This window comes from Xyrauchen texanus, chromosome 23 (genome assembly GCF_025860055.1).
Source record: "Xyrauchen texanus isolate HMW12.3.18 chromosome 23, RBS_HiC_50CHRs, whole genome shotgun sequence".
In the NCBI taxonomy this organism is placed as follows: Eukaryota; Metazoa; Chordata; class Actinopteri; order Cypriniformes; family Catostomidae; genus Xyrauchen; species Xyrauchen texanus.
The window spans coordinates 14,690,164-14,716,869 of record NC_068298.1 but is presented as its reverse complement, the minus strand read 5'-3'; the positions used below and the strand labels follow the sequence as shown (position 1 = coordinate 14,716,869).

General features: G+C 37.1%; 2 protein-coding genes across 9 annotated transcripts in view; both read right to left on the bottom strand.

Annotated features, from left to right (window-relative positions):
• The window catches only part of LOC127663077 (probable E3 ubiquitin-protein ligase MID2), a 185,485-nt gene that overhangs the window by 10,039 nt on the left and 148,740 nt on the right, over window positions 1-26,706 (bottom strand). For all 8 annotated transcript variants that reach the window (XM_052154501.1, XM_052154498.1, XM_052154497.1 and 5 more), the window contains 5 exons: window positions 23,152-23,259; window positions 17,866-18,014; window positions 13,750-13,877; window positions 13,440-13,583; window positions 6,093-6,254 (listed from right to left, as the gene is read on the bottom strand). In XM_052154501.1, coding sequence (XP_052010461.1) covers window positions 6,093-6,254; window positions 13,440-13,583; window positions 13,750-13,877; window positions 17,866-18,014; window positions 23,152-23,259 — 691 coding nt within the window. The remainder of the gene's footprint in view (window positions 1-6,092; window positions 6,255-13,439; window positions 13,584-13,749; window positions 13,878-17,865; window positions 18,015-23,151; window positions 23,260-26,706) is intronic.
• The window catches only part of LOC127663079 (long-chain-fatty-acid--CoA ligase 4-like), a 188,958-nt gene that overhangs the window by 55,055 nt on the left and 107,197 nt on the right, over window positions 1-26,706 (bottom strand). The gene's annotated exons all lie outside the window — the stretch shown is intronic.

The window sequence follows — 26,706 nt, the reverse complement described above, 5'->3', positions numbered from 1 at the left end:
GATGAATGCTTGTGATAAAAGGCAGAGTGTGTGTGTGTGTGTGTGTGTGTAAGAGTGAAAGAGGGAATCATAAGCTAAATGAAGACATTTTATGAGTTTAATATTTCTTGAAAAGCAGAGGTCACCCCTGCAGTCTCAACATTTAACTTTGGCATGTCTAAATCTTCCCATCCCTAGTGTAATGACTGACAATGCAGGACGACATTCAGCTCCGCTCTGTCTCTTCCTACAAACCAATCGTCTGTGCCCAGAGTGTGAGTTACTGCACCCAGATATGAAAGGTTCTGGCGACGTGCTGCTGGAAGTCAATTAAATTAATCCACCGTTGTCTTTGAACTGCTTATCACAGTAAGTGCAGCCATTCTCGACACTCATGCACAGTCATGCCATTTTGCAGCATGTCTTTGAGGGCACTATAAAAAGAGATGCAGATGCTACAGACAATCAAGTTTCACATGAAACTATTATTGCCTGCTAGAATAAACTAAAAGCGTCTAAACGCAGGTGTCTAAACAGTTACTGAACTGTGCTAACTAGCAAGCTGGTAAGGACTTTGTCTACGCTTAGTTATGCAAACTATTGGAAATTACACTGTAAAATGTGTTTTGTCAGCTTACTTAAAACTGTACGTGCTTCTGAGTTAAATAATTTCATTTATGCAATAAAAATATTTAAAATCACTAAATCAAAACATCAGAAAACACCAACAAAAGCATTTTTAAGGTCTGATATAGTAGAAATGTGCATTGCACATTGTGTACAAATACATATTTGTTGTTCAACTCACAAATAAAAATTAAGATATATTTTATAAGATACACTTAGATATAGAAAAGGGGTGGCGGGTGGGTGGATACCAAGACGACAAAAGCCAAAAACCCAGAAAAAGACAAGAATCTGTGAAAAAAAATACTGATAAACCCGAAAAGTATTATTTTGTCAAGTGACAAAATATCTGAGCGAGCAAAACCGCAAAAACGAGGAATGCTGAGTGAGAAAAGAACTTGCTGAATTATGACAGCTGCAGTCAGACCCTGACGCCGGCATCAGATATAGTCAAAGATTTATTCGTAAAGCACAACAATGTGAAGTTCACCGAGCAACTATGAAATGAAAAGTGCCAGCTGGGGCCATATCATAAAAGACTGCATTACATTTTCCTTCAAAACAGTAAATAGATCATTTTCAATTCAGAGAACAATAGGGTGAAATATATAATGTTAAAAAATATACAACTTTCTAATAACTTTCATTAATAAGTCCTTAGCAAGCTATATAATGCTTAACAGATCAGTAATCAATTTATATATTAAAACTTGAAAAATATGAATCAGTTTCATGGACTTTTCTATCCAAGTAAAACACATCTTTTAGCATTATGTAATGTAACACTTGATTTTTTTTTTAATAAATGTAAAGTATCACCAAAGATATGAATTAATTCTTCATCGACACGTAATATTATCCAGTATTTATACCATGCTGGCTATACAGAAATGTAAAAAAAAAAAATGGCAAAACATATGCCCCTTTGTAATCTCCAGTAATATGCCATCTAAGCACTGCTGTGTTTTTCTGTAACTTCAGACTGTGCGTAGTGAAGTTACGCTGTTGACTGGGCTCTTGCTCTCGGGCCGCGGTGCTATGAGCTTTTTGCAGGGGAGGGGGTGACCGCTGACAGCTTGAGCGATGTCTGCGCTGTGCAGGATGAGTAAATATTATTTTGAGATCTTCTAACAACAAGTAAACATAGTTGCCTTTGGGGCTGCTTGTCATTCGATATGTCTCTTTATGTGCGGCCACCAGCCATGACAGTGCTGATTAAACAAGAAAGGTCTCCTATAGGAACACAGTGTGACTGCGCAAACAAACAAACAGGCAGGCAGACACATGCTTACTTTTGTGCTGCTGTCATTCAAAATCTATCCTCAGAGAGACGGGTATTAGTGAGTAAACATTTTTATTTTACGAGAGCTGAAAGTATTCCATTATAGCTAGTATTGTAAAACATTACTTTGTGTAATTGTTACAATGGCTTGGAAATTTAACAAGTTAATTTCTGCGATTAATATTTGACTGTTTAATGTGTAAAAAATAATATTAATGCAATAAATTCAGTACCAGCTTTTTTCACTTCCTGAAACGTCACTGTTTCCCTCCACATTCTGTGACTAAATCTGCCATATATAAATTTCCAGGAGGTACATGCTCGACTTGACTGCATATCATAGCACAGAAACTGATTGTGTGAGCATTACATGTTCATTCATCATGCGTTCTGGGCACGACTTATGATGAAGTAAAGAAAGCTTCAAAGCAATTATCAAAATGATATATTTTCCCTAAAATGTCTTTTCATTTATTATTTATGGAGTTTATGTGATTTTATTGTATAGTACAGGAGAGAAGTAGACACCAAACAAATTGGTAGAGAATGGGGAAATAGGCTTGGCAAATGACATAGGCCAGACTCGATCCTGCATCCCAGCAGCATCTCCTGTTTGTTGCTTTGTGCTTTGATTTGAAAACCCTTATTGTGGGTTTTGCACTTCAAAGTGTCACAGTGCAAAGTTCTAAATAAGACCTGTTTGAGCTCTTGAATGATGGAAAAAGGAGCAAAGCCTTATCTTCTAGATCATCATATCTAGAAAGTCACAGAACATTTGAAAACTGAATGGAGCATCAAAGACTGACCCTTGGGAACTCCAAAAATGAAATGCTCTAGCTCAGGGATTCTCAATGGTGGCAGTACAGCCCCCAGGGGGTGTTCAAAGGATTCCAGGGGGTGCTGAGAGCAAATTAGTTGAGAGGGGGCATTTGGTTACAAATGGGGGGCATTTATCAGTCATTTAATCAAATCTATCATCAAGCTCCTCTTTGCATAATAAGGCTTATCTAGACTTGGATTATACCAGTTCTCCATTATACAACCCCAATTCCAAAAAAGTTGAGACAGTATGAAAAATACTGTGATTTTCAAATATCGAATATCAAAAATGAGTGATTGTAAAAAAAGTATTTTTTTAAATGTACAGTTATTTCAAATTAGATAATTGCAACACGCTCCATAAAATTTGGGAGAGTCGAGTGTTTACCACTGTGAAACGTAACCATTTATTCTCATAACACTTATTAAGCATTGGGGCACTGAAGACACAAGTTTGTTAAGTTTAGAAAGTGGACTTTTCCCCCAATCATCCATTATGTAGGTCATTAGCTGCACAATTGTATGGGGTCTTTGTTGCCATATGGTGTGCTTCATATTGCGCCACACATTCTCAAATGACCGGTGTCAGGACTGCAGGCAGGCCAATCTAGCACCCATACTCTCTGCTTACATAGTCATGCAATTGAAATCCAGGCATTGTGTTTTGAAGTTGTGAAAAATGCAGGGATGTCCTTAGAAAAGACAGTGCTGGATGGCAGTATATACATACAGATATGCGAGATACCCATGACATGGGCACTGACACATCCCTGGCCAATACAGACACTGGCTTTTGGATGTAATGCTAATAACAGCTTGGATGGCCCTTTTCTTCTTTGGCCCGGATAACACGACGGCTTTATTTTTCAAAGATGCTTCAGAGCACAAAATACAGTTCCACTGTTCTACTTTCCATCTAAGATGAGAGCTAACACAGTGAAGTTGGCAGCGCGTCTGGACAGTGTTGATGTAGGGCTTCTGCTTTGCATAGTAATCTCTTGACTTGCATCTGTGAATGCAGCGGCGAGTGGTGTTGACTAACAAAGGTTTACTTAAATTATCCCAAGCCAATGTTCATGATATCCATTACAGATGAATGTCGTTTTTTAAGACAGTGATGTCTGAGTGATCAGAGATCATGTGCAATCAGAAATGGTTTTCGTCTTGCCCTTATCGCAGCAATATTTTACCAGATTCCTTGAATCTTTTAACTATATTGCGCACTGTAGAGGGTGAAATGCCAAAAGTCCTTCCAATTTGTCTTTGGGGATCATTATTCTCAAAAGTGCTGGATTATTTGCTTAAGCAAATTGAAAAGTCTTGAACGATCCTGGCTCTTTCATTTATTAATTTATTAATTTATGCATTTGGCAGACGCTTTTATCCAAAGCGACTTACAGTGCACTTATTACAGGGACAATCCCCCTGGAGCAACCTGGAGTTAAATGCCTTGCTCAAGGGCCCAACAGTGGCATCTTGGTGGTGCTGGGGCTTGAACCCCCGACCTTCTGGTCAGTAACCCTGAGCCTCAACCACTGAGCCACCACTTCTTGAAGGACTAGGCTATATATTATACAGTATTATGACACAATTGCCTCACCTGTTCAACATCTGTTTCACATCGCTTTGTTATTTCAACTCACCAAATTGTTACTAGTCTTAAATTGACAATCTCATCTTTTTTCGAGCGTGTTGCAATCATCTAATTTGAAATTACTGTACATTAAAAAAAATTAATAAATAAAACTATGAAATTCACAATGTAAAACTTTGTAGTGCTTTGAATATAGAAAAGGGTGAATATAATTTACAAATCACTCCTTTTTGTTTTTATAAGCATTTTTCATACTGTCCCAACATTTTCGGAATTGGGGTTGTACATGTTGGTATGCATTAGTAACGCGATTCATCTGATTCTGAAGTCTAGTGACACATCTGAAGTGTCTAGTTTAGCAGCAGTGTCAAATAGACAGGCGGAGTCACAACCTCCGCTAATGAAAACATATGGCTCTGTAGTTGGATACGGCTCAATAGACAGAGCAGCGCGTGCGTAAAGCAGGTATATTTTTGAGTTCTTAAATGCACACAATTTGTAATTTCTGCGCAGCGAGAACCAGTGAGAAGCATGTCGCGAGACATGGAAACCATTTTCGGCTCAGAATTCTAGATCACCACCCTTGAATTTACAGAAATAGAGTCATAATAAATATTACAATATCACCTCAGCTCTATTAAATTTGTAATAGGCTACATTAGGGGAATGAGGGAATATAGTTCATTTTTGTTACAACTTAAAAAAAATTATATTTTGTATTATAATATATAAACGTACTGTATATGCCTGCCACTTATGGAATGCCAATAAAGGTATTGAGTGGGTAGAGTATGACAGAGCTGCTGCATTAACACTGCCTTTAAACTGATGTATGACCACCATATACACTAGAACTCTGGATATGAGAGCTGGTGAGGTGATGACTGGTGTGCTAAGCCCAATTTACTGTTAGAAAAGACTTTAAGAATGCACTGCCTGGATGTTCCTACAAAAAAACAGTTAAGTGTTAATGCATATTCAATAATACAATTTTAAAATTTCTATTTTGAGGCGAGTAGGTCATATAACACACTTGAGACACAGTATTAGATCAGAAGTGTGTAATTGCTGCACCACTAATGGTACAAAACAGCTTCCTAAATACTCCCCTGTATACCATCAGTTGAACAAACAGATAGTCCTGCACCAAACGTGCACCGTTGGTTAAGCCAATATTCAGTGTGCAGTCAGGACCTTCAAAATATTTTTACAGTGCCACAGTGTTTACAGTTTTTGAGGAAATCAACCTACGAATAGCTTACTTATACTGTAGTATACTCTGCATATTAAGTTGGGATAGGAGAAACTATTTCATCATTAAAAAAAGTTACACACTTCAGTTTTAAGGGACATTCACACAAACAGTGATTTGCAGCAACAAAGCAACCAGAAGTCATTCATTTTTATTTAAAGGTAATTTTCAACAACATGAGTGACAGTGACCGTTGGTGATGGGACAAATTTGAGACTTCACCTTAATGCAAATGAAAAGTGACACAATGTGGTGACTACCAATGGGAGTGCAGACAGTTATTTGTTAATCCAGTCTGACTGGATAATCCAGTCAAATTTGGACGCCTACTAACAACCTACAGTTATTTAATCACAGAGAGAGTTTTCAAATATTTTTGAGTGAATTTTGAGTAGTTATTTTGTAAATAAATGTTCATTTTAGCACTACATTCCACACTGCTCTCAGCAACATTGGCAACAGCTATTAAAAAACCTGTATCGACTGACCACTAGATTTATAGATCCTTGCATTGTACAGCTCATGAGGACTGGACTTACTGTTGGTTTTGAGGCGAGCAGGTTCACTGTTTCGGCTGCCTGCCTGGTTGATGGCCTTAACGATAAAGATGTAACGAGTGCCGCTCTGCAGACCATGCACTGTGTAGTGATTCTGCTTGATGTTGGGCACGATCATCCAGCTATCTACAGAGTTATACAGACCTGCAAGAAAGGAGTGAAAGAGAGAGTTATTTTTCAATGTCTCTCAGTCAGAACTATGCCACATTAACAAAGGAGAAAAATAAACGATAACTACACACAGTAAATGGGAACTGTAAATACAGTATGATGCTAACATTATCATGGCATATCTATTTCTGTTTGATATGAATACATATATAGCACATGTTCTGAGAGCGTAGACGGAGTTTCCCTGGAGAGACTCAGGATGATTTCCAGTCAATTAGAGTTGCCCCCTCCCCAAGCCAATTTTCTTTGCCCAGAATACTCTTGGGAGACATCAACACTGCCATGAACCATGTGTGCCAATCTAATGCCTATGTATGTATAGTATGTATGTGCACATTTATGTACATACTGTACGTTGTGTGTAAAGCACTTTATAAAGATCATTTCAAAGGTGTTGTGTAAAAAAAGGTTTACTCATTATATTCAAGAGTACAAATACAACTTCATAGCTCAGAATTAAAAATTACTAACCAGTATATTAATCAACAATTTATAATTAAAATTATTTCCAAAAGATATGAAGAAATTAATTATACAACAGTTAGTTCCAGTCATCGAATCTGATTGGCCAAGCAGTGTTCAGAGTGCTAATATTTATTATAACTGCACTGGGACACTTTTTTTTATTTGTAATACTGTGTGACACACAATAGTTGATTCTGCTTTGGCTTTATTTTGATTGAGAAAATAGTTTTTATTTTATTCTTTGTGTAGAAAAGAAAAATAGTTCGAAATGTTGGCCATAATGTTTCTGAAATTTAAGTCACTCAGTATTAACTTCATGTTTACACTCCCAATTGTGCTGTTGTACTAAATACTGTCAAGGCTGTTTAGTTTGTGTAATATTGCTTAAATATCATTCTGTATACATTTTATTAATTTTCACATCATAACCACACTGCTCTTTAGATAACAGCATCGGCCACTGAAAAAACTAAATCGTTTGACCACTAAAGAGAAAAGCTTTTAGCCGGCAAAACAAATCCCTTTGGCAAGGACATCTACTACATCATTGAGCACAATGTAAACCACATGTCTAAGTTAAAACATTGCCAGCTAGTGAATTGAAATGCTTATTATACATTCTAGTACATAGGAAAATGAATAAAACATAAACATTAGATAACGTAACAATTATTATATGAAAAAAAAAGCAAAGCTTGTTAAGCATTAACCAGTCTCTTCCATGTCTAAGTTCTGCCTTCTGCACATCTCTTTAATATTTTTTCATGAGCAATAGTTATTTTAACAGGCCCATATCAAAAAGTGTTTGATGCTGTTGTTTGAAGAATGGGATTGGAATAGCTGACAACAATATACTGCTTATATTATAAGTTCTTTGCTATTGTTTGACAAAGAGACTTCAAAGAGAGGCAGATGAAGGTATGTGCATGTGACATTGGGTAAAAAGAAGGCAGCAAGAATAGGTATAATAGACTGTGCATAAATGAGTCTTAGTGCATGTGTTTGTAGGCAGATGAAAGAGAGCAAAAGCACAAGACGGGGACGGGGCTGATCCCAATACTGTCAGCAAATCCAAACCTTTGATGCAGCAATGGGGTTGCTCTATTGAGTGCATGTGTTTTCATGACCATGCATGCACCTTTAAGTGTTTAGCTGTCATAAACTACTTTGACATATTTTAAAAAGCACATATCTTGGTACTCTGCATTATGTATGCGCATATACTTGCGTGTTATCATTCCACATTAATGCATTTTCTAACAGTTCATCTAAAACATGGAAAACCAGAACATACTCTCACAATCACTGCAATAATTCTCTGTCACTGGCTAAAGTGGATTGTCTTTATTCTACATTCTCTTTCTTGTGAAGCTCTCCAGAGCCCAGATTATGAATATCTTAAGGTACAAAAACCTGAACTTTGGCAGTAACCACTGACAATCTCACCCAGAGTATAGCAAGAGAACCCCTGCAGCAGACATATGGCTGAACCACTGTCTTACAATGGCCATCATCATGTAAATACATCATCATTACATCATCATGTAAACATAAAATGACAGTTCATCAATGCCTGCCTGACCACTCTTAATGACTTCTGTGATTATCTGCTCAGTAACAGTGCTTTGTAAATTAACCTCAGCCACAAAATGAGAGAAATAATCATCATCTATGTTGTGGTAATAAATCACAGAAGCAGGCTGGGCACATTGTGTCCCATTATGACCCTGTTGCGAAGCTTCAGTGAAATTGTGCATCATTTGGAAAGCATTATGTTTTATTTAAGCATCATTATTAAGCAATAAGGTGCAAAAGTTTGTGGTATATTTGGAATATTTTTCCGTTTAAAGGGGTTTGCCTGAAAATACATACTGTGGAACCTTACTAGATAATCAAAATATGAATTCAGTTTCCATAAAAAAAAACAACTATGCAAATTCATTAATGTCAAAGATCAAAGATTTTTTGGAAGAATATTTCAGCTCTGTAGGCCCGTACAATGCAAGTGAATGGGTGCCAAAATTTTGATGCTCCAAAAAGCACATTTAGCCACCTTAAAAGTAATCCATACAACTCCAGTGGATTAATGAATGTCTTCTTTTTGTTTACTAAAAATGTTTGCTTCCGGCCAGCTGTAGTATGCATGTTCACGAAGGTGGAGTTCAAATGGCCTCTCGCATGATGTAAAGCTTCCGAAGACATTAATTAATCCACTGGAGTCGTATGGATTACTTTTATGGTGGCTAAATGTGCTTTTTGGAGCTTCACAATTTTGGCACCCATTCACTTACATTTAATGGACCTACAGAGCTGAAATATTCTTCCAAAAATCTTTTTTTGTGTTCTGCTGAAGAAAGAATGTCATAAACATATGGGATGGCATATGGGTGAGTGAACGATGAGAACATTTAAATTTTTGGGTGAAGTATTCCTTTAGGGCATGTGAGACTTCAGCCAGAGGAATTACTGGATGGTTGTTGATATGGAAATGTCAATGACAATGACAGTTTTGTTGAAACTGGTGTTATTTTACAAACAATTATGAATTAACAAAATAAATACACACCTTGCAAGAATCTGCTCTGTTAAAATATGAAAAGATCTTGTGATTTGTTTACAGGATGCACTGTATTTATTATTGTTCTTATTTGATTTACAGGGTAGTAAATCAAATAACAATTGCATTTCATATTTCCAAATTAATGGAACCTGAATCTTTAAGACGAATCGTAATTGTTTAATTCCCCTAATTAGCAAACAAGACATCATTTGGTGAGGGTACTTACATCATAGCATAGTTACACATAGCATTATGTGCATACTCGCTCTCGCTCTCTCTCTCTCTCTCCCTCTCACTATTCTCCACAAGGTTTTGTCTTTTTACATTGTCTGAGCTACAGATTTGTGGGAGCAGACGTAATCAAATAAATATGAACTATGCAGGGGAACAGAGACAGATGAGCATAATACATGCATTTCTTTAACTGGTATGACCACGATCCAGTTTGTAACAACTGTCAGCTTTACCATTTTGACAGCCTACGTGCTTTGGAACATCCACGTCTCTTCCGTTTTCCATACACTACCCATGAGTCACAGCCCACATCACTGTCCAAGGGGTACACACGTCAGATTAGTTGATGTGGCCTGAGTTTCTCCTGCAAGGACAGCGGCATTTGCATACTGTTTGCTGCAGGTTAGCATGCAAGTCCAGCGGCTTGTATCACTATCAATCAATGTCACAAGGCGAGCGGAGCAAAGAGCATTAGCTCATGTCAGATCTAATCATGGCCGATGCCAGGCCAGTGCCCTTTTTTATTTTTTACAGTGCCTTCTTTCACAGGGCTGGCTGTGAGCTTCTTTCAACAAAACAAATGATCCAAATTGCCATCCTAAAATGGCAAAGTGAGGATGCTTTTATGTCCCGTTTGCCACTACTCTTTGTTCTATTAGCTTGAGATTGCTGATAAAGCTCAATTCTGGGCACGTTTTAATTGATCACCAAAGGGGAGACTTTCCTTCATGGCAGTTGGGTAATTACGCTTATTGGACCCGAGTGCAATGAAGCGGAAATGTATAGATTTGTTTCATAGCATGTCAAAGGCAGTGAGAGGCATAATGTTACTAGTCCAACACTGGGTAACAACAAACTGGCATATCACAATAAATGACTGCAATTAAAAAGATGCTTCCTGTTATCCAGCCTGGGCCCTTGCATATTATGCTTTTGCTATTAAAGTCTTGAACAATGTAATACAGTTTTGCTAAGGGGGAACATGAATCAAAGCCATCAATTTTACTGGCCTTCAAACATGACAAACAATCAAGGGAATTGATTAAAAAAATAAAACCTATAGACAATTAAAATATGTTGCCTTGAAACTATATCTGATTATACCTCCTTGTAGAAGGACATCTATCTACACTGTCCAAATGAAGGCAAAACGCAATAACTATGCCAACACAGAGAGAGAAAAATCAAGCTTTTTCCTATTTGTGTGGGTTTTGTAGTTAATGGCATTCTCACTCACTGTTCTCTATGAACATTAGCATAGTTGAGCCAAACCCTTCAGTCAACGGAATGATCTTAGTCTAAGACAGAGGTTCTCAATTGGTTTTGCTCCAGGACCTATATATGAAACTGGACATCATGTGGTTACCCAACATAGTACAAAAATATTATATCATACAAACATTTTACAAAAATGTACTCAAGTCAAATATTGAACTGTATTAATATTTCCTTTAACTGCATAGACCCAATAAAATGCTAAATGATTAACATGAATAGGAACATTTACAATTTTACAAAATTTACAAAATAACAATAGGAGTGTGATTTACCAGCCTAACCCAATGGAACGAACACTGGCCTAGATATTTTATTAGTATTAACCAGTCCAATACGCAATCCGCGATAGTGACATCACTCTGCTTACAATTTACCATCTATAAATGTAATTAATGTTAACAAATTATATCCGTTCAATATTGATACAATTGAACAATTATGTTCAATATTGATATCCGATCTCTGTTTCACAATAGCAATGGTCAAGAAACAGCAATTTAGTTATTTGTGCCAGGAGTACAAATGAAAACCTGCAATATCAAAACGGGACTTTATACCTTTGTTATGAAAACACGATCGCCAGATGAATCCATTTCACCACACTTACTTGGGTCAATTGTCCATGACAAGCGTTCATTGAAAAAACATCCAACAGCACTTTTTGTCCATAAAATAATTACCCTTTGTCATCGTTCTTCAACAAACTATGCAACCTGAGCAGCATTCATGTCGTAAAACTGTGTCTCATAAACAAAACAAGCCTGTCTCCAAAGTTTATTTTAAAAAATGGGGCGTAGTTTTATTCATAATAGCCAAGCAGTGAAAGGCGGAGCCTTCATTTTACTCTGTATGCTTCCTGCGATTTTACAGAGAAAAAAGCTGGCAGCAACCTCATTTTTTGTTAGATCATCTTCAAATTTGAATTGTTTAGACTTGTGGCTTTGAGAACATTGTATTTCTGGGTTGTCTTAGCACTTTTATTATTGTTTTTCTAGATTATAAAAACATGTTCAGCACAAAATATTTCCAATACTATAAGCTTCAGCTTCTATAACTTTATAAAATAACAACATACATTAATTCTGAAGCCCAAAGTGTCTTCTTTCAAAAGATACTACAACTGTGTCCATACTCCAAAGGGTCCAGTAAATACAACCATTTAAGTTCAGGTATGTCATTTTCATGGTTTGTGCTAAAAAAGGGGGTGTGTATCAAGAGGTTAAACATATTAGCAAGTGACATGAATCAGAGTCAAATTACGTTTTTTTTATTTGATTGAATGCGCAGCCTTTGATATCAACAACAAAAGATATGGAAAGCGTATTCTTTAACTTTTTGAAAGCTGATTATCCTATATATTTTACTATCTAAACTATGCATTATACTGGTAAGTTTGATTTTATTATTTGCATTTAACATTGTTTATCCTGCTGTCCACGAACCTAACAGACCTGCAACATGTTTGAAAACCACTGGTGTAAGAGATGTGATTTCGGTCAATTTTGATGAAATGAGTAGATAATATGTTTTGCCTTTGCTCAGCAGTGCAGTTGATAGATGTTTACTGGGGGCTGAAAGCATTTGCTTGGAGTCATTTTCCCTGACTTTGCCCATGGCTGTGCAAATGCACAAGCAAAGGCTCCCATTGCTCCTCATGGGACTGGAGCAAACGCATCTAAGTATTGCACCGTTTAGGCATTCACATTCAAAGAGCAATGCTGTAAAAAGGTCTGGGAAGAAATAATTCCTCTCCATTTCTCTATCTGTTTGTTTGTATCCTCCAAGGAGCCTGCAGTAGCACTGTAGATGTTTTTAGGTTATATCAGTGATTGAAATGAATATACTCTGTTACCGAAGCAGACTGAATGGTAACTGAAAAGCAGGTCTGCATGCAAGACAGAGACAGGAAAGAAACTGTCTGCCTCTTTGTATGTTAGAGTGCTTCACTCGCCTTGAAGCAATTAATAGCATTTCCTTTGCTCTTCCTAACAGTGTTGAGCTCTTTCACTCCACATAGCTCGACTGGTGTTACCTACAAGTGTTCTACCTTTTCTCTTCCTTAAAAAAAAGGTGTGGGGGACGTATAACTTGTAGGTTTTAAAAAGTATAAGTATACAATATTTCCACTGTACATGTGGAGCACTATACAGAGCTGGAATGTGCTGAAAATAAGACCTACAATAGACTATGTTACATAAAAACACTGTCAGAGAGAGAACGTTCTGCTGAACTCATAGTTATGTAAAGTGTGATCTTACCATGCATAATATGGATGTATTCTTACCTACTGTGTGAAATGTGAAAAATCTACTCATGGACTTAAACTTTGCACATATACTCTTCAGTGATCCTTTGCAGCATCTTAGGTACAGTAAATCACGCTCATCTTTTCAATTACCATTTTTCACTGTATAGAGTTCTTGATGAACTAGAGAATTAAAAAGGTTCTTCTATGGCATTATGCAATAAAAACCTTTTTGGTTCTATCCAGAACCTTTATTTTAGGGACTATAGAGGATACACGTGTGAGATGCAGACAAAATGGTGATGTGTTAGAAAATAGTTTTTGATGGTTCAGGATCTGAACAAGGCTGTGTAGGACAGTGTGTACTTTGACTCACTGATAAAGTTAGTCTGGCCAGTGTAGATGGTGTACTGAAGCTCATAGGAGGTGACGCTAAATTCATCTTCAGAGGTCCAGTGCACTGTGATGGTGTCGTGAGAGGCGGTGCAGAGCTCTTCACGTACAGAGGGAGGGTTAGGTGCTGGAAAAGAAGACACCCGTCAAGACAGGATGTATTGATACATTTCTACAAAAAGAACGGCTGAAGTAATTCTGACTTTATCTTACATACATACTTAATTAAAGTAGGACTGAATACAATGAGAAAGCATTTGTGGAAAAAGTGTTTAGTTTCTCACTGTTTTTACCTGTCAAGTAATCCAGTCCTTCCAGGATTTTCTTTTCCCTGGAGAAATCAAGGGCAAAATTGTCAAAGACGTCGTTCAGGTTGACATCTGGGATGAGGACCTGGGAAGAGGCGGTGGCCATGGCAACTCTGGACAGAGAGAGAGGAAAGAGAAGTAGAGCAATTAATGTACAAATGTGTCTATTTACAACAGTCTTTTTACAGGCTGTGAGGCTGTATATGATCTCACCCTGAATGACTAACTATAAACAGTATCTGATAAGACTCAAACGCAGAGAAATGTGTGTGGTACGTGAAATAAAATCAGTAAGACAATACAGCCAGCATTATATAATGCAAAGAAGCCATTTGGTGAGATGATGATCTGTCTTACAATAGCAAATGTTTGATAGAAAGCAGTGAGGCAGCACTTTATATATGATAGTTATAAAAAAAAACAGCAAAAAAAAAAAAAAAAACGGCTGGTTTAGATGGTCGTGAAGCTGGTCTCCAAAGCTGACCAGCTGAAAAGGTACTTAAACCAGTCAAACTCCTGATTTCGGCATTCTAATTAAGTTCAAGCAGCCATTATTAAAATGATACAAGCAAACCAAAACAAATCCAGACACAAAAACAAAACAAAGCTGCATTTCTTAATTCCCGTCTGCTGACCACAACCTCTCGTTTCAACTACACTAATGCCAAACAGGACATCTGACAACCTGGGAGTGGTGGTCGCAGGTTGTCGCTTTACAACATCAGGAAAATCAGACCTTTCCTGTCTGAAGTTCCTGGTCTAAGCTCTGGTCATTTCAAGACTGGACTACTGCAAAACCATGTTGGCTGTCCTCCCAGCAAGCATAATTCATCTACTGCAGATGGCCCAGAACACTGCAGTGCAGCTGATCTACAAATTTTTATTTCATCCCCTTTTTCTCCCAATTTGGAATGCCCAATTCCCACTACTTAGTAGGTTTTCGTGGTGGCGCGTTTACTCACCTCAATCCGGGTGGCGGAGGACAAGTTTTAGTTGCCTCCGCTTCTGAAACAGTCAATTCGCGCATCTTATCACGTGGCTCGCTGTGCATGACACAGCGGAGACTCCCAGCATGTGGAGGCTCATGCTACTCACCGCAATTCAAGCACAACATCACATGCCCCATTGAGAGCGAGAACCCCTAATTGTGACCACGAGGAGGTTACCCCATGTGACTCTACCCTCCCTAGCAACCCGGACAATCTGGTTATGTTGAAGACCTGGCTAGAGTAACTCAGCACGCTCTGAATTCGATCTTGCAACTACAGGGGTGGTAGTCAGCATCAATACTCGATGCCAAACCACTCTGAATTTCACTCCACCTGTAGCTGCCCGCATTCAATTTAAGGCTTTGAATCAGGTCTTCAGGACAGCCACTTCAGTTCACTCCTCCAGGTTTACTGTATGTCCCCAATCACTCTCTACGGTCAATGTTCACGGTCAAACAAGTGGCCCTTGGTGGTCCCATCGAAAAGAGGCTCAAAGTCCCTTTCACAATCATTCACTTTCTCTGTTCCTTTGTTGAGGAATGAGCTTCCAACCTCCACACAATCTGTTGAAACCATTTCAACATTCAAGAACCAGCTGAAAAAACATCTATTCTATGAGCACCAAACCAACCCACACTAATTGCACTTATTTAATAATAATACTACTAATAAAATAACCCTTCCCTTGTCTGTCTCTTTCTTCTGCGCTAGCATATATACTACTCCAACTACTCTGAGATATTGTTTTTGTCTTTTGTATTACAAATTGCTTGCTATGTTCCTCACTTGTAAGTTGCTTTGGATAAGTGGCTGCTAAATTACTAAATGTAGAATGTAAAAGTAATTCATCCCCTTCAAAACACCACTGCTAAAAATATTAATTTAAGATAAACAAAAAGATAATTTTAGATAAACTAGTGGACCATACCGACAACCATCAGTCATTATCAGACCTGAAGCCACACATTAAAATATTGTCATTGTCCTGAAGATATGTTTTATATTATTTTGAATATAAGCCATGAGCAACAGAATTAAAAGAGGTTTTTAGATTTGTGTGCACAATCATATTTTTTGTGCTCGAGTTTGGGATTTGCAAGTTCTGTAGGTTTACATTTTACGTGCAAACTGTGTGATGGTGCTAACACTGTTGTAATTAACTAGCGCTCTATGTTTATGCGCTTGTGCTGTTTTGTCCAACATTTAACGGCATCAAATACAACTATCAAATAAAGAGCTGCACAACTATTAGGTATGGCTTAATATGATACAATTATTATTTTATTATTACAGTAAATAATACATAACTATAGAGTAGTTCTACATTTCTGTCATATCTATGTCTATTTAAATGCAACTCTTATTTTGACGTTTTACCATTACAATTTTAATGGACTTGGACTTGTCAAGAACTCGGATGCATTTTTACTCGGACTTGACTCGGACTCGAGCCTTTCGGACTTGGGATTTGTGATGCAATGAAAAACAAACAAACCAACCAAAAAATTAACATAGGGTGACCAAATGTCCTCTTTTGCCCAGACGTGTTCTCTTTTTAAGACCTGATAAAAGTGTCAGGACGGAATTTCAAAATAGCCTCTTAATGTCCAGGATTTGGCTTTGTCTTCATATTGATGTGCTCTCTACAGTTAACTACTATAATACATTCCGTGTATTTGATACTGCGCATACGTTTATACGGCTGAGATTATTCTGGCTGAGAGCAGCTTTTTTTTAACTCTCTTGCCCATGAAAGAGATCGCCATTCGCCAGAAGTGCTCTGCCGCTCTAATCCAGAAATATCAATAACATAAGGACACTTTAAAAATTAAGTTCCCAACTCTGCAAATTATTAAATAGAACGCATGATTTATCAGACTGACACTCACTACACAGTCATTTGTAACTGAAAATGTTGACTATATCGAGACAAATTCAAATTTACTAAGTATCAGGGACATTTAAACTAAAATGACAGATGAAATAGACCATGATGGAAATTGTACAACTCAGTCCGTCATATATTTGTAGCACAAACTCTGTGCGTTACCTGTAAAGCTGGCACTTGCGTTTTAATGGCAAAAAAACGTCAGAAAATACAATGAAGAACACAAGTGAGGGAAGAAGGCACTATTCACCAATTATCCATACTAAATATAATGTGAAAGGAAAGGTCAGCCCAAGGTGAGTTTGATCTTGACTTAAGGGAAGTAGGCTACACCTGGACACAGCAGGAGGACTGAAAAGTGTGAAGTGTAATACTGTAGTATATAAATATTTATTTTAATGGTATCTGATCTTATCTGATCTTTTCTGTTTTAATTTTATGTTGTTGTATTTCATTTTATGGGCATTATTAAATATTTTAATATTACCATTTATTAAATGTATTTAAATACATTTAATGTATTTCACGCATCATTTAAGATAAAACTAATGTTTTAAATTGAATGGACATATTGAAAATGAAGTAGAAATAAAAACTAAAATTCAATATAATAATGACTAACGCAGCTTTCACTTTCTTTGGTGTATGTTTGAGTGGAGGTAAAAAGCAACAAATAATATAAATGTCAACAGAACGCAATAAGAAGTGTGTTGAAGTACAGTTTTTTACTGAAACCACTTTGAAATTTGTTCAGCAGGATGCTAATCATTTGTATATTTTTATTTTATTTATCATGACAAATTGTTTTTCTTAGTTGTGAAGCTTAAAATATTGATGTTGAGTTTACGGTTACAATTTTAATTTAGATGCATGTACAGATTTATTCGGACTCTGACTTAACTCGGACTGTAATGGACTCAGTCTTGAGTCCAACACGGCCCCTTTTAGACTCAGACTTAATTGTTTAATGACTCGACTCAGACTCGATTGTTTAAAGACTCTGACTGGTGGACTCGAACCTAACACTATCAGATGGTATTGGTTGTTGGCATCTGAGCCTTTTTACTCATACGTGAGCACAATATCGGACCAGTAGCCCTAAAAAGAGGAAGGATCGGCACCAGGAAATGTGCAGAGTAGCTAAAGTTAATTTCACACTGCCAAGTGGTAAGAGCTTCTGGCAGAGGCACTAACTGTATTTGTGTGTGTGTGTGTTTGTCTCACCTCTCAGCCACATTCCTGGCTGTCTGCAGGAAGCGGGCGTGGTCGTTCTCCTTCAGGCTGTGCTCAGCTTGGGTGATGAGGGCACTCGAGCGCTCCAGACACTGTCTGCAGTTCGCAATCTGCTGTGCCAACTTCCTCAGCTTCATCACCTAAAATAATCAAACATTTTCCACTATTTTCATATTCCACAATTCTTTACACGACAGATACAGTGGCCCCAATTATTTGGTATTAAAAATGCTGATGAGTGTCATGACTGTCAGATGAGTGTCAAAATATCAAAAGAAGTTTAATCTGCACACAAATGATGCTATGATTACCTTAATTTCACTATTCTGAGTCATTTCTTTTAATTACATTTGGTCTAAAAGATATTTATAGTGGATGTATGAATTCATTGACCCTTACACTAAGTTTGAGAACCAATTACGTTTGACAATCCACTAAGTGTCCATGTATTGTTGTCTAAATTTTGAACAACAATGTATCTATTGTTTATTAATCTGAACCCTAAAAATAAATGCCACTTGGTTTCATATAAGTGTGGATTATATGTCCAAATACTTTTAAGGGACACTGCAGATGTATGGAACTGTTATCACAACTTCTTAAGCTATTAATGTTCCAAATAGCAACTTTCTTTACAATGTTACCTTCACAGAGTGTGTTATCAAAAACTCATTATCGCCATTGTGCTCATTATCACAGTTAAAAGAGCCCTTTGCTTGCTCTTTGTGCAATTACAGCTGTTAAGTAATGCAGTGACTGATCAAGCTGTGAAATAATGCAGTGACTGAGATATGCATTGGTATAGCCAATGCACATCTCATGCAGTATTAGATGTCTTTCAAAAAAATTGTATCCAAATAAATAGCAAAAAGGCTGTTGTTAGCTTTCTCATTAGCTTAACACTCGTTTAGTTTTGAGGAGGGAAATTTACTACAAATTAAATGTTCCTTTGCATGTGTCGTCATTTTTTGTATTAGCAAATCAGTTATTGGTGCAAAACCAGGACAATTCCAGGGTGCAACTTGTCGGACAGTTCTGAGTGCAATTGTTCAGTGAATTTGTTCTATAATGTTTAATAACCTCATATTGTTCTGTCTTAAATGATATGGGTCCAGTTTTATCGATGGATCCTTTTTCAACTTCTCGGTTTACTGTTTCTACCTACCTCCATCTTTCTCTTTTGTATAAAATACTGTAAAATGGAAGATATCCAAAACAATAAGCAGCATAAACTGACCACAGACTTCCTATGAATTTATTTTCCTTCATATAACCTCATGTTCCATATGTGTATTCATGATTTTTGCAACCTGGTCTCATAGAATCACGTTACCATAACAACATTTTTGCTAAATGAGATTTTGTGGCTTGTTCTACGCATCACAGCTGTTTCTTGGTGAAATAAACACTAGAGGCGCTACAACAACAACAATGACTTTATTCCCTTTCACACAAATTATGAGTAAAATGGCTGATTATTAGTTAATAAAATTCATTTTTCACTCTGTTCCTCACACAATGCTATCTTTTAAAAAATACTTTTTATCATAAACACTTATGAAAGAGCATGATTTCAGTGGTGATATATTTTTACATTTGCATTACATAACCAACAACATTTACAAGCTTATTCCAGCACAATTAGGTTGCGCAGTAGCTAAACTTGCAATGCAAAAGTGCGCTCATCATCACGTGTCATAGAAACGCCACAAAATTAAGTGGTTGCTTCAGCAATTGACTTTCTCACCTCACGTTTACTTTCATGAGACTATCGGTTAGGTTTAGGTTTTGTTCATTTAAAACTCAATAGAGCAATAACTGTAAAACAAAAAAAAGAAGATTTAACTCCCTGTTAGTGCCAAACAGTGAACATTTCACCTTGAAACTGCCACGATATGTGTAATGAATTACCTAATTCCATTGTGCAAAAATGTTAAGACAGTGGTGTAATTTTCAAGGATTTTTTATGAGAGACATCAGCTACTCTTCCTCAATAATCCAGTTAAGTCAGTTAAGCAGGTCTATATCATAGTGTGATTCAATGGAGGAATGTGCTGTTTGACAGGAAGAAGTCACTAAAATCATTTAGATAAACCAAGAAACAAGGAGTGAAAAAAGTAGTCCTTCAGTGGATTGCAAGAAATCTAATCTAATCCCATTTCTTAATAAAAATCTCAAATAATTTGCTTTGATCAAATGTTTCACTGCCAAAAAGTTTTGGAATTTCGAGATGACATTCAAGTATATGGACTGCATCTGAAAAAATAAACAGAAAAAAATAAAAAAAACAAAACGATCCAGCTAAAGCCTCCTTAATGCTAGAAATTGGCACTATGTGATAAGAGTAGCATTACTATTGTTTGCAAAAGGCCAGACATAATCTCTTGTCGCAGGCTTTGCATGTCATCTTGCGGCTGCTGTACAAACGAGCTTCACTGCTGGCCTTACAGAGTGAACTCTAATGTAGATTAGTGCATTTGTCCGGGTCTCTCACATCACATTACTCAAAAACAGTGGACCACGGGCCTGTCCTGCAGCTCAAATGGCCACTTGACAAGAGTGTGTGAACAGGCTGTCAGTTAAAGTGCTTTCGTGCTACATGCTCACTGTCAAACTTCACAAAACTCTACATGCGCCACATCACAGTGATGAACTGGAGCATAAAATCTGAGCCTTCAATTTTAGTAATGTATTCTAGTCTGTGACATTGTCTCAAAATGTACAAGTGAACAGTAATGTCATAACATCCGCTCCACATAGAGTGCAACTGTCTGATTCCAGAAGTAAATATCCCATTAATCAAAGGGAATTGATTTATAATGATACATTTTTAAAGACAGGGACAGTTTGTTAAGTGAGATTGTTAATCGATGGCCATCAATCTGCATTCTTTCAGCATTTTTCTTTAACTAAAGAGAAAGATAAAAATCTGAATATTTCACAATAAATTAAAGTATATAGTTTCTATACTTACAGTAAAATCAACAACTTAAAATCAATATTTTTACATATTTCCATTTGTACCATTTTTAATTAGATATTACCATTAACACTGCTTCATGGAATTGTAGTTCATTCCCTCATTAAAGACGTAAATACACATTCTTGCACTTTCATACTTTTGTCCGATTTTTAAATACTTTCTTACTTCAAATACAAATTTGTAATGTAGTGATTCACCTCGGAACTGATTGTTTTGGATCATCGTTTAGAATGCTTTTATGGAGACTTTTATGAAATGGAAAAAATGAATAGGATCTTTTATCTGTCCAGATCGAAGATGGCTGAAAAATTGGAGGGGCATTGTTGCGCTCTATAATGAAATGGACTAGTCTGATTCAACTAACTGATTGGATAAGCCAAAAAGATAAGAGTGGAAAGTTCAAAGCAGTTGCAAAATAGGTGATCTACGCACACCCCTTGAAATAAATTCAACTATTTATGTACAATTCTTGTGTCTTTTATCATACTGCTGTTGCAATTTTTTATTACATTACCTATGGTAAAATCACTGTAACAGAGTTTTCGTGCCTTATTGCATTTTATATTGCATATACGTATTTTAGGTCATAAGTGCAACATAAAAGTCAAATGCCCTTATTGTAAATAAAAGGCAAATTAATATTACATTTTAAACGGAGTCTTGTAATGGATGATTTTAATCGTTATTCAGAGTCCTGAGAGTAGCAGTCACATTCTATCCCAGAGGAGAATGGTGCTTTCCAGTGCACTGGGCTGGTGTTTATGGTTGTTCTTGTGAAGATTATCAGGCCCTTCTCCTATAACACAAGGGAAGCTTGTTAAGTGAAGCCACATGGCCAGAGTCTGCTCCAACCAGCCAAGCTGAGCCTCAACCTTCTTCCTGTCATAATTTCAACAATCCTATATAAGTAGTGCCTCTACACTTCACTGCCTCCTCACTCTGTGTCCTTGATGGCCATCACACTCTTTGGCCAGTGTGGAGGCGAGGGTATGGTCCAGTGTTCATCTAGAGGAGAGTGAGCGGCAAGGGTTCTCACCTGAGATGAATTGCTGGTAATTGCTTGTTTCTGTGTTCACAGTGAGAGATGGGGGAAATAAAAGTGTTAGTACTCAGAGTGTGAGGGAGAGAGAGAGCCCAGCTGACAAGCTGTTTGTGTGTTGGCCGCTGCCATTATACTGAACGCTGCCCTGATTTAATTCCCCCTTTTGGATTTATTGTTATTTGCATTGGTTTTATTTTTTGCTGTTAAGCGAGCATGTCTTCTGATTTAAAGACAAGGTATGAGTTTGAAAATTGCTGTCTCCCGCTTCCTCATTACTGTGAACTTGTTTCAGTCTTCCTGACAGGATTTCTAATGCCCTATTTTATGTGCTCAAAGTGCCTCTTTACAATACAATACAAAAAAAATGTTTTCATGCTGTTTTTATTTTTGACACATCAACCATTTCTCTACATAGGGAAGGGTTGGACAGACCCTGACAGTTCCTTTCTCACTGTAACGGTGGTAGTGACAAGCTCTGAAAGATGCAATAGAAATGCCAGGTCCATTTTGAGCCCCAGTGTGACATATTGTCGAGAATCAAATTGGCTTCTGAAAGTGAGTGAAAGTCTAAGCTCTTGTTAGAAGACAACTGCCCACAGGACTCTATGGGTTGTGTTGTAAAAGCGAACATTACTGTATTAAAGGTGTGATTCACCCATTATTTAAAATTCTGTCATTATTTACTTACACTCACGTAGTTCCATAAGTCGTACGACTATCTTTCATGGAACACAAAAGAAGACATTTTGAAGAATGTAATGTTGATCTTTTTCATACAGCAAAGCAAGCAAGACATGTTGCACCAGGTTAGACATCAATGACACCAAACACAAATGATTCTCACCGGTCTCGTAACTGAATGAGACAAAGATATCTGCATATGCAGATATGCCAGTGAGATTTGAAATCTATGTCGGATGGGAAGATTATCAGTGGAAAAACTGCTTAATTATCTTCTTCACACCAAGATATTGCATGGCTTCAGAAGACTTGGAATATAGTTCATGAGGTGTATGTGCTCTTTTTGTGTTCAATGATAGATGAAAGTCATATGGGTCTGAAACCACTTGAGTATGAGTAAATTACAGAATTTAAATGTTTGTATGAACAGTTCCATTAAAAATTAAACGTTTTTTAAATTAATTTAATTTCCTAAATGTGACCCACGTGCAATTATGTGCATGGTATGAGTCTGACTTAAATTTGCAATTCAGGCCAGTCTCAGTGGTGCAAATATAGAAAGACTGTGTACCTTGGACTCTTTGATCTTGACAGCAATGACCTGTTTCCTCTGGCGAATTATCTCCACCAATTCATCACACTCCTCCACCAGCTTGGCTTCATGCATGGCTGTGTTCACCTGCAGATAAGAGTACAGAGTTTCATGAAGAAATACAATAAAACTTAATCAGACTGGTGGACTAAGTAAGTTACTGTGCTTCAGTTCATGCAGAGGCACTCAAAATATCAGCATCATATCTTGTCTGGACTGTAGTGAGGCGGACCAAGTCATTACAGAGAAGAGACTGGGGACGAAATTCTAGACTGCACTTCAATTACTTTTCCTTTGATTCCCAGATCATCCCTGTAATTACATAAGGTTGTGTATTCCATCAAAGATACCTGTACTTATAGTACTGCCCAATCCATGCATAAAGATTTTGATTCATGTCAGATCTACTTAAGGTTTTAATCATACATACCCACATTTTATCATTTTTTCTAATTTAATTTAAAAAATAAATCATCACAAATTATAGCTTTGTCACAGCGCTACTTTATTTGAAATATTTACAATATCCAAAGACTTTTTCTTTAAAGGTTTATGTTAAATGTCGAATCCAGATTTTCAATGTGGTCTCAGGTTATGGACCAAATATTGCACAACGCATGAAGGCAAAAAATAGCCACATGTGTTTGTGTAAACAGAGCAGTGCCTTTCAATAACGTGCTGCGCTACATGTGCATATTAGACATTTACTTATTAAACACAGCCTTTTGTGATTAAACATGAGCTATTGCACGTGTTTAAGTGGCTATGAATAAAATGCATGAGTCATATGAACTACTTTAATGGTGTTTTTATGGTTCTATTATGTCATTTTTGGAGCTTGACATTAACGAACATGACTAACACACAGTATCGGATTTGGATCGGGCTCTTCGGACTGATACACGATCCATCTAAAAACATCAATATCATAACCATTACGATTCAGGTACAGTATCGGTGCATCGCTAAAAGAAAACAACCAAAAATCTACCACATCCATGTTACCTTGGTGAAATATTTAAATGAGCAGAATTCCAACAACAATGTTCAATACATCAGAGAGATACAAATGTTTATGGTTGCAAGACATAAAAACACATGTACATAATCAACAAATCTAAGATGTAGTGACAATGCATCACTGGCCCAATAAAGCAAGTGACAAGTGAAGTTCTGTCAGCTGGTCCAAAACAACACACTGGCCCAGGGGCATTACTGTTGAGCCCTGGATGTGATGTGTGACCCCTGCCTCTCTCCTTACTCCACCCCATCTCTCAAATCCAAACTATCGGCATTAAGTGAAGACCCCGAGGGCTGATTCGTCCTGCACTTTGGCAGATTCATACTGACACATTTAACGTGTTGCACTGCGCACAGGGGCTTTGTCTCGTCATTTAGATTGTCCTGGACTGGATTAATGTTTATTGGACAAGTTGGAGGGATTATCACAGCTCTGAATCATTGGGGATTGAACACAACTCTGCCTGATAAATGTCTTACTCTGCACTCTGTTACAAACACTCAAGCCCCGACCACACTAGCCTTTGAGCAAGAGAAATGACTACAAGCATCGAAATGGACCAGGATTTGATGAGTGCTTCTGATTTTTAATAAATAATAAATAACAAAACAATATTATATTCAGAATGTTATAATATACATCTACTCACTTTCCAGCAACAGTAAAAACACACTGCTTTGAAATATGTATTCTTTGAATTGATCCAAGAGATCAGTGAGTGACGTTTCAATCTTCTATTGGACACAATTCTTTTTTCATCCAGATTCGCAGGTCAAAGTTTGCATCATAGTGCAAATTTTCTTACGCTTGAGGTATCCTGTGTTCCAATGCATTTAAATGGGAGTGGATAGAATGCAATGTTTAGTGTGACCGCCCTTATATGCTAGGACTTTAAGGGAGCCTATGGGTTTAACATGGATTCTACTTCAAAACCTAGTAGTTAAGAAACTGCTGCCAGTTGCAAGAAACCTCTTAAGTTAAGAAAATTATTTGTGACAATAGCCTTACAATTAAAATTAAGGGTTTTCTTAACGTAAGGAGTTTCTAGGAACTGGGCCCTGGGCTGGTAAATGAAAGGTTCCACATTTGAAGAGGCAATCTTTGAATTACCACCATTGCACACTTGAGTAATACACTTAACAAACAGAGACCCACCCCTTAAAATCTGATCACAAGTGGTCACGGGAGATGGATTTACGCAAGCAGGTGTAAACAGCAATGTGTCTCATCTGACCTCATGCCATCGGAAGACACATATTCATACCAGGTGTAAACGGGGTCTATGGCAACGTTGTGCATGGCGAAATAATGCTCAATTATTCACTTATAATAAATTAGACTTGAATAACTGGAAATACCAGTGCTTGAAAGACAGCAAAAGAAAAGAGATAAAGTTGTAGGAAAAATAATAATTAGGAAAGTTATAAACCCAAATACACATATATAAATGATCCTCCCTTTACATATATGTACTATGCAATATAAAAATCACAATTATGTCTCTCTGTTGATTACATTTTAAATCCTGAACATTTTAAAAACCCAAGAAACTGGGAGATATTCTTCAAGTACTGTAATGTAAAATTTCTTAAAAAGTGTAAAGTTTATAAACGCAAAAACACCTAGGTTGAAATTATCTACAAAATAAAGTAGATAGAAAATAAATAAAAAATGTAGTTTGTACAATTCACAATAAATCAGCCTAATTGCACAAGTTTATTACTTGGTGTTCATGGTTTAGAACAAACCCTAAACAGAATACTTGAGAAATATCAAAACAGTGCTGCCTCGCAAGCACTCTAGCTCCACAAGCACATGTTGTGGCACATAAATTCATAAAGAGTGACGTTTCGATATTCTATTGGACACAATTCTTTTTTTCATCCAGATTCACAGGAACTTGAACTGTCCTATGCATCGTAGAGCAAATTTTCTTACGCTTGAGGTATCCTGTGTTCCAATGCATTTAAATGGGTGTGAATAGAGTGCCAAGTTTAGTGTGACCGCCCCTTTATGCAAGGACATTAAGTGAGTCTATGGGTTTTAAATGGATTCTAATTCAAAAATTAAGCCCAAAGTATACTTAGATTTGACACGAATGTTCAGAGTCTGCATATATATGCAAATATACTTCATTTGACGGTGTGCGCATACACAGGTGGTTGGCACATGCGCACTATGACTGCATTAGACACCGAACTACTGTATTTCACTAAAGGAGCTGCTGATTTGCATCACACGTACTGTAGTTATGGAAATGCTGCCAGTTGCAAGAAAACTCACAATCACAGGTTGTGGCAAATAAAGACTATAGAAAGATTTGTTCTATGCACATTGAACCGAAGTTCAGAAAGATATTTTCAGATGGAGCCAAGATGATTGTTTCCAGAGTATATAATGACCGCAGTAAGCCCAATTATTGATGAGGCTCATCAGTTCCCGACCTTTATCTCTTCATATTGCCAAATCTTTAATCTGCTAATCCACGAAGCGGTAAAGGCACTGCCTGCTAT